The 14,883-nt window shown below is 43.7% G+C and overlaps 1 protein-coding gene across 2 annotated transcripts; it reads right to left on the bottom strand.

Moving 5' to 3' along the window:
- Positions 1-1,079: 1,079 nt before the first annotated feature.
- Positions 1,080-13,275, bottom strand: UCHL1 (ubiquitin C-terminal hydrolase L1). Of its 2 annotated transcripts, XM_067735818.1 has the most exons (9): positions 13,142-13,275; positions 13,010-13,021; positions 12,447-12,575; positions 9,524-9,674; positions 7,233-7,318; positions 7,107-7,154; positions 6,196-6,262; positions 5,249-5,307; positions 1,080-1,498 (listed from the first exon to the last, which is right to left on the bottom strand). In XM_067735818.1, exons 1-9 carry the CDS (start codon positions 13,172-13,174, stop codon positions 1,412-1,414), a joined length of 672 nt encoding a protein of 223 aa, XP_067591919.1. In that variant the 5' UTR covers positions 13,175-13,275; the 3' UTR covers positions 1,080-1,411. The 2 variants fall into 2 exon arrangements, with proteins under 2 accessions (XP_067591919.1, XP_067591920.1); XM_067735819.1 differs by lacking the exon at positions 13,010-13,021 and having other exon boundaries at positions 13,142-13,189.
- Positions 13,276-14,883: the final 1,608 nt, after the last annotated feature.

The raw sequence follows: 14,883 nt of genomic DNA, 5'->3' as shown, positions 1-14,883 counted from the left end.
GGGACACAGGAGCCAACTGAAATAGCTCTCAATGGCCAAAGCTAGAACAATTTAAACAAAATGTAGTACTAGATTATAACCCAGAGTATAAAATAGCCATGAGTTCATACTGATATAAATGAATAGGGGATAAGAGACATATATCCCTTGCAAAAGATTTCCAAATAATTTATATAGATACTCTACCTTCAAGAAGGTAGAGCTTAATTCAACCTACTCCTATAGGGTCAGCTGTGCATAGACTTCGTTCCAGTCTATAATAGAGGACTGTAGGGTGGGGAAAGTAGCTTTACTCGGAGAAACCTGACAAACGCCATCCAGCCAGGTGATCAAGGTTAACATTAACGGTAAGGAATGTTGATGCTATGTACCCTGATATGACATGACGAGACCAGCACTTTACCTGTGGTTCTCCTCCCCCAAAACTCGTAACACGTGTCTAATGACACGTGTCTAATGAGAAAACATTAGGCAAATTCCAAGAGAGGGGCATCCTACAAAATACTTGATCAGTACTCCTTGAAACTGTCAAAATCATCAAAAGAAAAGCCTGAGAAACTGTCACAGCCAAGAAGAGCCAATTAATGGTTCATCAGTTGTTACAAATGTATCATACTAATGTAAGATGTAATGGGGGAAACGAATGAAAGGTATATGGGAACTCTAATATCTTCTCAATTTTTCTGTAAAACTAAAATCATTCTTAGAGCATAAGGAATATAGTCACTAATACTGCGATAACTTTGTAAGGGGACAGATGGTTACTAGCCTTATCGTGGTGATCATTTCATGATGTACTTAAATGTCGAATCACTATGTTGTACATCTGAAATTAATAGTATCAACTATATTTCAATAAAAATAATTATTCCAAAATATATTTTTTTAAGTCTACAGGTACACACAGTAACATAAATGTATAGAAAAAAGTGTAGAAACACACTAAACCGATAATATTTTTATGGTAATTTTCTTACCTGTACTGTATAAGTTCTTATATGGAAGATATATATGTAATTACTATGGTAATTTGGGATATATTGGGGGGACGGAAAAATGAAAACCAGTTTAGGCTCATCTCTTATCAGCAGAAAAATTTTATTCCTTTTAAGGACAAACCACATCCAAGGCCTTAGCTAACAGACACAAACCAAAGTAGCCATTAAAGCATTAGATATTGAGGTATGAGACATACAATGAGGGGAATGCTTTGCCATCAGAGGGTGACACCAAACTTGCTCGATGGAGCTCTGCTAGTGCGTGGGCGAAGTTGAGGGTAAGTGCGTATCTGTGGAACCGAAGGAGAACAGCTGTGCTCTACAAGTACTGAAGCATTTAGACCACATAGGTAGGGATATACTTTCACGACGAAGGGAAGGGGGGAGAAAGCGAAGTGCCCCCCCATGAGGCATTAGGCTGCCTTGCAGAGGGCCACGGCGGAGAAGCGGACCTCCCCTTGCTCACGCTCAGTGAATTCTCTGCAGACCTTGGCGGCGTCCTGAGGAGGAGGAATGTCATGAATTAAGGTCTAAACAGCAACAGCTCAAAATGAAAGCTTCAAGGGGAAAGTATTAGTAAGGTCTATTAATGCCCAAAGTTCACCCTGACCCACTTTAAACCTCCCAATAAACTTGAAAACCAGGGCTTAAGGCAAGAGGAAAAAAATCAGGTGATGAGGGCTTTCTCTGGTGGCGCAGTGGCTGAGAGTCCGCCTGCCGATGCAGGGGACACAGGTTCGTGCCCCGGTCCGGGAAGATCCTACATGCCGCAGAGTGGCTGGGCCCGTGAGCCATGGCTGCTGAGCCTGCGCGTCCGGAGCCTATGCTCCGCAACGGGAAAGGCCACAACAATGAGAGGCCCGTGTACCGCAAAAAAAAAAAAAAATCAGGTGATAGGAAAGACAAGGACCCACATCACAAATCCAGCTCCAGAAGCTTTGATTCCTTTATTCTTTCTACCAAATGCTCTGTGCTTCTGCCACCTTGTGCCTGGTTTTGACAAGAAAACTATACTCTTGGTGCTCTTTCCCTCAAATCCAAAGACAGAAAATTGATTTCTCTTCCATAAGGAAAAAGTTCTAACTCAGAAATTCCCAGAGTAAAGACAGATTTATTTCAAGTAAACATTTTACAAAACAGGCTTAAAGTTCAAATACCTGGTATTCCAAGTACAGATAAGTGATGGATTCCTACATATTTAGGGAATCACATGTGTTACTAATTCTAAGACCTAGATTACAAAGATTGGGAATAGAAAACTGACCCCAGTGTTACTTGAGAAATTCTGGGGTTTAAATGCCTTGGGATCAGAATATCAATCACTGTTCAATTTGTAAAAAGTCCAGCGCAAAGAAAGCCCCACTAACAATGTTAAATACGAGACCTTCAAGAGGACAGTGGATATGCTATGACAGAGAACAGTCACAGAACATCAGCTCCCAAGGCCTAAAAATCACCAACCTGATAATGAGTTGTGGTCCTGAAAAAGCATCAACCCCACCCCGGTTTTGTTTCTGCTTTGGAACCACTTAGAAAAACTGAAGAGGATCTAGAGTAACATCTACATTTTATTCTATCAGAATTTTTAATATATTGATATCCCAGACCTGCCTTCCCCAAAGCCACTTTCCTTTAGGACCCATGCTGTTGATTAATGTTAAGGGTGTGCCTGTAAAGACAACAGCCATCTCCTACATAGACAATAAGCAGTGACCTAATTCACTCAAGTTTAGGATACTTGGGTTAAGTTTATGGACTTTCTCACCAATTTAACAAGTTAATTCGGGGTATAGTTTAGACAACCTAAAACATCTCTAACCATATAGAACCAGCCTTACTTAGGATAAGAATTTCCACTAATTAAGATGCTATTTTCCACAGGGAGATCAGCTCGGTGCTTTGTGACTGCCTGGAGGGGTGGGATAAGGAGGGTGGGAGGGAGGGAGACGCAAGAGGGAAGAGATATGGGAACATATGTATAACTGATCCACTCTGTTATAAAGCAGAAACTAACACACCATTGTAAAGCAATTATATTCCAATAAAGATGTAAAAAAAAAAAAAGCTATTTTCTAGTCAATTTAAAATGTGATTCTGGTGTTTTTTTTTAAAAACAAAAGAAGTTTTACCTTCCCCACACCTCATAAATTCTACTCACATAACAGTTTTAAGTATCCTATGCAGAGTACATTTTATGGTACAGGCATACCTCATTTTATTTCACTTCACTTTATTGTCCTTTGCAGATACTGCATTTTTTTTTTTTTTTTTTTTTGGCAAATTGAAGGTTTGTGGCAATCCTGCATGGAGCAAGTCTATCAGCATCACTTTTCCAGCAGCATTGGCTCACTTCATGTCTGTGTCACATTTTGGTAATTCTCATAATATTCCAAACTTTTCATTATTATTATATTTGTTATGGTGATCTGTGATCACTGATCTTTGGTGTTACTACTGCAAAAAGACTGACTCACTGAACACTCAGATGATGGTTAGCATTGTTTTAACAATATTTTAAATTGATATGTACATTGGCTTTTTATACATAATGCTATTGCACACTTAACAGACTACAGTATAGTGTAAACATAACTTTTATATGCAGTAGGAAGCAAAAAAACTCAAAACTTCTCTTTATTGTGATATCTGCTTTACTGCAGTGGTCTGGAACTGAGCCCACAATGTGAGGTGTGCCTGTATTAAGACAGTGTTCGATAGGAGTTGGTATGTACCTAGGAAGCTTTATTACATGGACCAGAATCTTTCCTCCAAATAGGTCATACCCAGAAATTCTGCCCCTGTTCTTATTCTCTCCCATAAGTGAATCCTGACTCTCATGCAAATCCCCATTCTGTTTCTCTAGGTCTAGTTCTCATTCCATATCACTATTCTCATTTACCCCTGGTATATCCAAGAATTAGCTCTGACTGATCTCAGGTGTATGTGACAGAAGGCTAGAGAAAGTGACCGTCCCTCCTAGGACTGCATAATTTGGTCCACTAGTACCTTGAGGTCATCAGGTCTACGATGTTCCAAAGACAGGTCTACTATAAAGGTAGTATTGTACAGTGGCTAAGAGCACAGACTCTAGAGACAGACTGTCTAGATTTGAACCATGATTCTGTAGTTTGCCATTGACCTTGGGCATCACTTACCTCTGCACCTCCGTTTCCTCATCTGTAAAATGTAATACTAACTACCGCAGAGCATCATTAAAAGGAGTCCATAAAAGAGGTAACTAACTTAGAACAGCATCTAGCATGGAGTCAGCAAACTGCAGCCTGTGGGCCAAATCCAACCTGCTGCCTGTTTTTGTTAATAAAGTTTTAATGGAACACAGCCATACACATTCATTTAGACACTGCCTATGGGGCTGCTTTGGAGCTGTCACAGCAGAAATGAATACCTGCAACAGAGCCCATATGCTATACAAAGCCTAAAATATTTCCTGGCTCTTCACAGAAAAAGTATGCCAACCCCTCCCCCCCCCCGTCTACACACAAGAAGCACGCAAAAAAGTTTAGCTGTTATTACAGCAAATGAAGTAATTATACCTCAACATCATTTTAAATTTTATCACAATTAAGCCATTTTCCTTTCCAACAGCAAATTGACTAAACTCTAGAGATTCATTTTTTAGAGGGCAGAGGACTAGTCTACCAACTCGTGTTCAGAATTAAGAGATTTCTGCCGTCACTTTTACCAGGACGGTTACACAGTGACCCTGGATCTTAAAGTTCTGGTCAGGCATGGTTTGAATTTGCTTCCTTTGACCTGTGAACAGTGGACCGACCGTGTGGGAAGAAAACAATCACAGAGGTAACTGCCTAACCAGAATCCATAGTATGCTACCTACAAGACTGACCCAAATCCAGCCATCAGAGAGGGATTAGGAAAGGCTTGGGTTGCTGTTCCATGAGTCTGAGTCATTGGCTATGATGTAATCTGACAAGAGGACAACAGTCACCTTAACCTCACAAGGAAATAAACAATGGCTTTCAGGCTAAATCTAACTGTGGGCTAAAGACAGCACGCAATACAGATCAGGCAGGGCTGCTCTAAAGGATGCCGTTTAAGACTATTTGCTATAAAATAAAGCAAACAGAATGACTGAGATGATCTTTAAGCCCTAAAGACTGCTCTCATCCCAGATGACTGACGCTGCCTGTACCGAAAACGGTTTGCACTTTAGAATAGACAAACTGGCTCAAGAAATATGGGCCCTAGCGGAAATGGATTCCAAAGACTACCTGCAGCAGTGAGCCCTCTGAACTGGCGCCATGGTTCACCGGAAAAGGCATCCGTCCATCTGTAACGAAAAAGCCAGGCATGTCAATTTTCTCTGCACATTTTCTGTCTACTGTGCTTGTCCAGCTTAAAGGCAAGTTTTAGATTCTTCCAAATACCACTGCCACTCCCACAAAAGTTAGGCTGGTTATGAAGCAACAGGCTGGAAATGAGGTTCAAGTGTTCCTAGATATCCACCCCAGGCAATTCTAGTCTAAAGCACCAAGACCACAAGACCACACCAGGCCAGACTAGCTACCCTACTAGGAGGGCTTGTGCCCATCTCTTGGGAAGGACCACAAAGCAAGTCAGCAGTCTATGAGGTACACAGAAGGTGGAGGGAAGAAAAAGGATCCTTGAGATTTCATTTGCCCCTCAATGACTGCTGAGCGGCCCCAAGTTTTCTTTGCCCTTGCTTGCCATAGGTAGTATCTTGGCTTGAGATGACACAGCTGCAAGTCTTCCTCCATTAAAAGGAGATGGCTCTTCTTAATACAGAGATGGACATGTCTGAATTCTTTTTACACAAACCAGGTTGTGTTTAGGCATTTACCTCCTTCCAAAAGTATTCCTTGCCTGGAAAGGATGGCGGTGGAGACCTTATACTGGTGATGCTATTACAGTGGAAGGTGGAAAGGGAAAATCTGAACGTGTATACTTTGAACAGGCTGATCAGTTCTCTTTACTGGTTTGTAACTAAAGCCATTCATCCCGCAGGCCAGGTTCCTGAGGGAGGTGCTCTGGGTATGATAAAGGGTTAAGTGCCCCCTTGAGAATACCTCAGTGTTCTGGCTTCATAAACGGATATACTAAGTGCCGCCATAAAGTCACACACCAGTCCTGTGAGAGGAATTATGTCTGAGAGAAGGCATGCATCTATATTAGATTCCAAAACTGGAGTGAGACGTACCAAGTTCATAGAGGTGGCCATCCACGTTGTTAAACAGAATAAAATGAAAGTTCACTTTGTCATCTACCTGCAGAGAGTCAAGATATTTTTTCGAAAATGAGTTTTTATTGTATTATAAACTGCGTTTAAAAATAAAGCTGGAAGAAAAGATATAAATGACATAACATCGTGTAAGTTTAAGGTCTACAACCTGTTGATTTGATACACATATTTTGCAATATGATTATTTTATAAGCAGAACTTAATTTGTTAAAAATAAATTCTCTAAGTAAATATGCTTGAACCAACCTGCCTACATATTAAATGATTATAGCGAATATTTCTTTCTTATATACTAGGTACTATTCTAAGACCATTAAAGTAGATATACTGTAACTCTCAGAACTCTAACACTTGCTTTTTACTGAGGAGGAAATTAAGGCTTAGAGAGGATAAGTACTTCACCCAAGGTCAAGACTAGAATGTGACAGAGTCAACTGCAGTTATACAGACACTATCACTGACTTCAATCTAATCAACAGTTGACTTGAAGGCTGTGTTCAGATTAATGGTACATTTAAGTCATCTAGAAACTTTTCGTCCTTGTTGGTCCAGCTTGCTCTCCAATAGACTGTGAGAAGAGTATGTGAAATGTTCAGTTATTAAGACGGGTGCTACTCAATTAGACCCATTTGGACCTATATAAAACACTACCAGCCTGAATTTACTCAAGACTGTGTCAACTGCCAATCAGATATTTTGAAGAGCCATTTCTATGAACAGGTCTGGTCAAGGCATTATTCTGGTAGAATTTGCTGGCATTCATCAGCCTTGGGTGGAAACATGTGCTGTGTTCCAGTAAGAGGTTCTTGCACATATTTCTGGGGAAACATGGGTGACACCTGGACAGCCTGGCTCTAACTTGTATTTACCCGACACTGGCCTTCCTGTGCCACGGCATCATGGGCTGCCTGGATGGCCTGCAGAAAACAGAGAATAGTTAGCACGAAAACCTCCAGAGTTATTGAAAATCGATGCTCTAGAAGTTCTCTTCCTACCTCATTCTTTTCAAAGCATTTTGCTCTGTCTTCAGGGGACAACTTCTCTGTTTCAGAAAGAAACTGTTTCAGAACTGACCCATCCTCTTTAAAAAACAAAAAAGAGAGAAAAGAAAAAAAAGCATATGTTAGTACCGGTAATGTAAATGGTTGCAATTTATTGCTGACTTAAGCCACTGCAATAGTCTGTCACGTTTGGAAACCTGACTTTTTACCATGGCCTCTGAGGATGTGGATGAGCGAGGTGCCTCTTCCCCAGCCTATTTTTCCAACCACTCCCCTCTCACTGCATTCAAGCCAGAGAACTCTCAGTTCCTCCAGCATGCCAAGCTCTTCCTCACATCCTCCCTGTCCCCTGACCCCTCCCCACCTTCCACCTCACCCTCACCTCTCAGATCTCCTACCATCTCTGTTACAGCACTGATCCACTGGTAACATGTATTTGTGAGACTTTCAGTGCCATAAAGGCAGGAACTGTCTTGTCTATTGCTCTTATCTACAGCACTTAGCAATGCACAGTTAATGTTTATTGCATACATGATGTAACAATAACATTCTAATCTATCAATATCAACAGTTCTCAAACGAAGACTTTTATTTCAGGGTAGAAAATGCAATCTTAGTAATATGGTTACCCAGAAAGACTTCAACCTACAGATCTTAAATAGAAGTACAAAGACCCTAACAGTCTGGCCTAGAGACAGCTAACTAGCTGATGGTTGGCATAAGCATTTTGTCATTGCTCAGTGTGGATGAATCTAGGATGCAAGAGCAACTTGTATTTCAAAAGACCTCAATCTGAACTTTCAGCTCTAAACTTAAACAAATGTGTTAAATGGGGACCACTGAAAATCTGGAAATTATAGGAATCCTCTCAAATTTATGAGGAGGGCTGTGACTCAGATTAAGCCGTGACCGTGACCATGTTTATGGAAGAGTTACAGTATCTGTGACCTCAGGAACACAGTATTCTAAAAGAAATGACACTTACTGCAGAAGAAATAAAAAGGATCAAACTACGACTTTTTAATGACTCACTCAATATTTGAAAAAAGCAACTTCTAGAAGATCTGGACCTTTGTGGCCAGACGAGCCTTTTTTTTTTTAAATTTCAGAAGTATACCAGGAGTAGAATCTTGGCCACAATTCCCTTGTTTAAATTAAAAAAAAAAAGTATTTGACCTGCTACAAGCAACAGCATGGACTGTTAGTTGAACTTATTCAATTCTCAGCCACCCCCATCCATTGTCTAAATCAAGAGTTGGCCAACTACTGCCACCTAATAAAGTTTTATTGGAACACAGCCACATCCGCTGCTCTACATCTTGTGTATGGCTGCTCTTGCACTACAAGGGCAGAGATTATGTGGCCCTCAAAGCCTACAAGATTTACTCTCTGGCCTTTTAAGAAAGTTTGCTGACCCTTGGCCAAAATCATACACAATGCCGTGTATTTTAACATATTTCAATGCTGTTACTTGCACTTCTGACAACTTAAGGGCTGAGACTCATCTCTTCTCTATCCTCCATGGCATCCACTGGAGGCGAGCTAAAACTCCTGACCCTGGGCTTCCCTGGTGGCACAGTAGTTGAGAGTCCGCCTGCCGATGCAGGGGACGCGGGTTCGTGCCCCGGTCCGGGAAGATCCCACATGCCGCGGAGCGGCTGGGCCCGTGAGCCATGGTCGCTGAGCCTGCGCGTCCGGAGCCTGTGCTCCGCAACGGGAGAGGCCACAGCAGTGAGAGGCCCGTGTACCGCAAAAAACAAACAAACAAACAAACAAACAAAAAACTCCTGACCCAGCTTTGTTCACAGATGGATCTCTCAAGGTGCCAGCCTGCGGCGAGGCCTCCCTGCAGGACTTCGCGCTGTGTCCTGCTGCTTTAGGTTGTTTTGGTTCTCCTGTTGCTTATGAGACACAGCACCATTAAAGAAAGGTCCTGAAGGTTGGCATTTTATGCCTTAACAGCATCTCTAATTCTTTAGAATTGTCAAGACCAGCAGGAGGATCTGCACATGAAGAGCCCAGGCGGAGAGGCAAGTACAAAACTGCACTGTCACCCGCCCCGCCTCTCCAGGGGGAGGAAACCACACTATACTTCTTGGATGCGCATCCCTTCCTCAAAAGGGAGGAAGGATGAGAATTCACCCACTGATTCTATCTGCATAAGTAGATTTTCAAAAAAATCTAAGGCAATGGCTTTGCCAAATAGAGGCTTGGGGGTGTTGGAAGGAAGCATTACAGTTAATTAAAGGTCAACCAGAGGATGACTGGCCTCAAAACCCACTCACCGAACTCCAGTTTGTCCTGATTATTGGCCACTGCATGAATGAGTCCAATGGTTCCACAGGAGTTGCCAATGGTCTGCTTCATGAAGTACACCTTAGGACTTACTTCTTGTCCCTTCAGCTCTTCAATCTGTTTTTTCCTGAAGTTCTCATGCTGTGAGTGCAAAAAAACACTTTTACATCTCAAAATGAAAATGCAAAGAACAGACAGCAGCACAGCGGGTTCTACCACCTAAATGGAAACAGAGTGGGAAATGTGACCAGGAACCTTGGATCTAGGTGCTGGCTGGTGCCCAGAGAATGGCCCGTCTGCCACCCACGCCCACGCCAGCCCGTGGGGTTCTGACACTCCACCCTGATGCTGCAGTGCAGTAGCGGCCTTGGACATTGCCCAAGACTTTGTCTAGACACCACTGCAACCTTTTAGCTTGAAATGGATGGCGTGCTGAAGTCAGAAAAACAGACAAGTTCGTTATTTTCTTCCTTTAACACTAACGACTTTCACACAGGCATTCCAAACAAGCGCTGGGCAGTTGAATGCCCAAGAACACCAGCTAGTTTATATCTCACGATTCTTTGAAGTTCTACTTCTATTCTGCCCAAATACATGTCTCTTCAAAAACAAAACAATACAAAACTTAACTAAAGAAAGGAGCAATTTAAAGAAATTAACTATTCCCTCATCCTTTTTTAGGAAGGAAAGACAACTGGTCTGGGGTGTTGGACTGTGATTTCACAAAACTTTCTCATCCTACAAGAAGATGTAACTCGTTTGTCCTTGACAACTATACAATTTGAGGAGACTAGTTTCCTCAAAGCATTATCTCTTTGTACAGTAATATAGTGGGCTTGTCTGGCCCTTTCACTAACGAGTTCTAAAGACCTTAAAGGTATGACTGCTCAGTTAAAAGCAGGGTGCTGATGCTATAGAAACACTAATTTCTGGCCACTGGTATAAACCGTACGGAACCCGAGAAGTACATGTATTTCTAGTTCTAGAAGCCTTGCATTACTGTACACAGAACTGAAGTAAGCCTCGTCTGTGGTACCATCAGAGGAATAAGCTCTCTTGTCCCACAAGATCAACTTAAACTCCAACTCGTAGGAAGTTCTAGCATCATGTATCTACCCACTGGATCCTTGAATTGAGCTACTTATTGACTGTTAAGGATTTTCACTTTTCTAAAAAGACTTAATTTTTTTGTAATGGGATAGCGTCATCCTTTAGGGTTGTTTGAGCTCTTGCATGCAGACATTTCTGTAAGTATTTCATGATCCCTTAAAATGTGTTAAAAGTAGTCCATTTAGGATTTCATAATATTCTTAGACAAAATTAGATGCTTTCTAAATTAACATTAGCTTGTTTGGAAGTCAACCTATAAACCTCGACTTTTCTTTGAATTTGCTTCAGTATTTAGCCCAATAGGTGTTTTGTGCCACATAACAGGCATTCAGTAAATCTGATAGACAGAACTGGAGCGAAAAGACATAGTATCGAGCTCTTTCAAACATAAAACATCCTACCCAGAATGTTCTACTAACCAAGATCTGCTTGATGCAGCAAAATGAGAGCAGTGGGCTTTTGCAAGACAAACGCGCTGCACCACTGCCTCCCCAAGGCCTCGCCTTTGAGCGCTGCTGCTCAAAAACCTCCGAGTCATCATGGTTCCTCTAATAAGAAACCTCTGGGAGAGGCTCAAATGAGAGAGAGAACATTGCACTTGATTTGATCAATAGGGAAGCTAATTTGACTTGCAATTATTTGGGAACTCCATTTTCACCTAAGTAAAGGCTTTGGCAATAACAAACGTGTCAGTGGGACTATCCTAATAGCTTTACTAAGTGTTTTTAACCCACAATACTTAGCCCATTTACTAGGAGGAACGCCTGGAACTTCCCATAGGGCTTAGTTTATGCTGAGGATGCTTCTAGAACCCCCGGCATTAGGATGGTGCTTCAGTTTAGCTCACTCTGTTTGAAACGATGCCGTATATACTAATGCCCCAAGTTTCACTAAAGCAAAATTCAACCACTCCTCCATCAGGGGTCGAGTGGCAGCAATAGGAGATAGACAAAACCATGCTAATTAGTGGGATTCCACACATCCAAGACAACAATTACCCCAGCTACCTTTTTATATCTGATGCTCAGCCTTTGAGGTACATATATACTTGCACACTTGCAGGCGGAAGACCATCTAAAGGGCAATGAAAAAGCATTCCCAAGACTGGTCTAATGCCCACCTATTCACTTAACTACAAGGTCAGACAGGAAAGAGGTTGAGAGGTAGAAGGAGGTTCTCACACAGGAACCACACACAAATGATTAAGCTTTAGAAAAACACATTGGAGAAACTAAAGACCAAGTGTGTACGTTGTAGGGGGTGGAGGGCTGGGAAGAAACCCCTGAACCCACTGAAGACCCAGGCAGCAGAGGTGGGAAATTAAAGAACCTATTGTTTTCTTGTGGTTTAGGCAAGTCCATCCCCCTCCATTTTACAGCAAGGTGGGAGTCTGAGAACCAAACAATAAAACGACACGTCACAGCCGTTAAAGGAGAACCACCAACCAGCCATTCCTTGGCTCAAACTGCCAAAAAGCCTAGGTTCAAACTGCACTCATGAGTAGGGTGAACTGTCTTCCTGGATAACTGGGATGATGGAACTGAGATACTGCTTGTCCTCCAAATTCAAGGCAATACTGGATGGATGAACGACCAGGCAATAAACTCTGTTACAACAGAAGCCCAGTGAGTAGGTACCATGAAAGTGCGAGTTCCTCCCTCCATCCGCCACAAGGAAGGGGCAGTGTGCCAGCTCTGGAAGCCCAGGCCAGGACGAGAGGAGAGCCTGCACCGTCCTCAACGCCTCACTCCGGTCTAGGGGCAGCGCGCGCAGCGCCTGCGCACCCCGGGCCCCACGCCCTACCTGGGCCGTGAGAGGAAAGAGCAGCAGCAGGGCGCAGGCAGGCGCCGGCACCGAGCCCAGAGACTCCTCTTCCAGTCCCAGCACGTCCTCGAAGCGCCACTGGCCCGCAACCCCCAGCCGGGCCAGCACCTGCGGGGAAAAAACATGGCGGCCAGGCGCGGAGACAGGCAAGTGGCGGGCACCTACCGGGAAGCGGGGGAGGCGGGGCGGGCTCTGCATCCTCGCACCTCTCCCCGGGCCTGGGAGGAGCCCGGCCCCGCCCCGCCCCCCACCCAGGCCGAGCGCAATGACACAGCACAAAGCGCGGCCCACACGTGGCTCCCGCGACGCCCGGGGCTAGCATCTGGGCGTAGCCTCCTACATCCCACCTCTGACCGGTTTCACAGTCACCGCCGCCCCCGAGGCAGGGGCAGAGTGAGGGCACCCCGGCCGCGCCCCAGCCCCGCCGCCTCCGGAGCGCGCAGGGCGCCGCTCGGTCCCTGAGAAACAGCCGGAGCCGGTGGGCGCCTCCCCCTCCGTGCTCCCGTGGGAGGGAGACAGAGGCAGCCCGAGACGTCACTCACTTTGTTCAGCATCTGGAAGGCAAATGCAAAGAAAAAAAAATGCAAAGATAAAAGCAGTCATTGATACCGCTAGCTGGTGAGGGCTGACCCTCGGCGCCGCGCTCCCCGAGTAAAAGTACACCTGATGCTCACCTCCGGGTTAATCTCCATCGGCTTCAGCTGCATCTTCGCGAACAACGGCAAGAAGCACAAGCCAGAGAAGAGGAAAAACAGAGAGCGGAGACGCCCAGGCTGCAGCTATAAAGCACCGGCCTGACGCACTTTGGATGCCTGCGCAGGGGGAGCAGAGGCAAAAGCAAGCGAAGAGAAACGGTCAGTCGCAGCCAAATGGGCACGAACCCCCCCCTTGCGCAGCGCGGAGTGGTACGGCCAAGCCCCCAAACCTTGCAGTCTCACTTGCTGGTGAGATAATCTGGTGGTTGTGGAGATGGGTTTTGTTGGTGGGTGTTCCTTGAGCGTGTGGAGCAGTCCTTTTGATGGAGTTGATTTTTTGTGAAGTTTCTGGAAGCCCACACTTGAGACCATCCCAGTTACCTGAACGCTTAGAGTCTCTGAAGCACTGAGAAAAAGCCCAAATTCAACAGGTATATATTTAATATGAATATAAATCTAGCAGCAGTTTGCATTTGACCTTAGATAATTCATCCTCCATGTTAAAGCAAACCAGCACCGAGGTTCGTTTTTAATTGACTGCCTAGAATAAAACATAGTCTGTAATATAGCACATATTGCATTAGTGATGCTGATGTAATGTGACTCCCAGGGAAGAATTGGTTGGTCTTGGGGAAGCGGTAGAGACCTGGGGGATGTGGCTGTAATACGACACACAGAGAAGGCAGGCTGTCGGAGACTTTAGGAAACATATCCAGGGAAAAAGACAGGTATAATTTCAAGATGAGAGGCTGTAAAAGGAAACGCACTTTTTTCAAGGAATGGGAGGCTTTGAAAAATAAAACATTAAGTTCACAATAGAATACTCCCAGTGAAGAAGAAAGGTAATGGCAACTTTAAAAACCACTGTTCTCTAATGATCTCAGGTGGGGTTTGGGTTTTTTTCTACCAGCATATTCAAAAGATGGAGACAAATAGCATATGCCTAAGAATGAATAAAAAGTGGAACAAAATCTGTAAGAATAGTGCAGGAAAACAAAACCTCAGAATGAAGTGGGGCTTGCTGAATCCTAAGAAAAGAAGAAGGTTGGGTATTTTTTCACTTATGCTCAGAACAAGATAATGATGATGGTGGAAGAATAGACTTACTGTTTAGGGGATCCAAGGTTAAAAGATGACATAGAGAAGGGAGGGGATCTGCTGTTTTTGAGTTATTACCTCTACTGTGGATCAGATCTTTTGCATGTCATCTCACAACCCTTAGAGAAGCCAATGAAGAAACTCTTCGTAGTGCAGTTTTACAGCTCAGAATCTGTGGCTTAGAGAGGTTAATTTGCTTTAAGATAACAACTGAAAAGTAAAACTGAGAAGCAAACCCTAGTAAATTGGGCTCAAGGAGCCCATTCTCTATCCAAAATTCCACTACATTCCACTTCTATTTTCTTCCCATTTTTACCATCAGAAAAATGACCTTGACACAGAACATGAGAGAGGAAAAGACATTAGTAAGGAGAACTTAATGGATGAATTTTGTGGTATGTAAATCATGCCTCACTAAAGTTGTTTCTTTAAAAATAGAAGACTTGGGCTTCCCTGGTGGCGCAGTGGTTGAGAATCTGCCTGCTAATGCAGGGGACACGGGTTCAAGCCCTGGTCTGGGAAGATCCGACATGCCGCTGAGCAACTAAGCCCGTGAGCCACAACTACCGAGCCTGCGCATTTGGAGCCTGTGCTCCGCAAAAAGAGGCCGCGATAGGGAGAAG

This window comes from Pseudorca crassidens, chromosome 4 (assembly GCF_039906515.1).
Source record: "Pseudorca crassidens isolate mPseCra1 chromosome 4, mPseCra1.hap1, whole genome shotgun sequence".
Classification (NCBI taxonomy): domain Eukaryota; kingdom Metazoa; phylum Chordata; class Mammalia; order Artiodactyla; family Delphinidae; genus Pseudorca; species Pseudorca crassidens.
Note: the sequence above shows the minus strand (reverse complement) of the source record. Positions and strands in the feature narration are given on the sequence as shown.

Bases quoted from the DNA above. Each gene is read 5' to 3' on its own strand.
- UCHL1 (XM_067735818.1), bottom strand. From the start codon at position 13,174: ATGCAGCTGAAGCCGATGGAGATTAACCCGGAG. The intron at 7,319-9,523 runs GTGAGTGGGTTT...TGTTTTTTAAAG, and splicing joins TCAGGACAAACTGGAGTTCG to AGGATGGGTCAGTTCTGAAA. The intron at 5,308-6,195 runs GTACGTCTCACT...TTTTCGTTACAG, and splicing joins TGGCCACCTCTATGAACTTG to ATGGACGGATGCCTTTTCCG.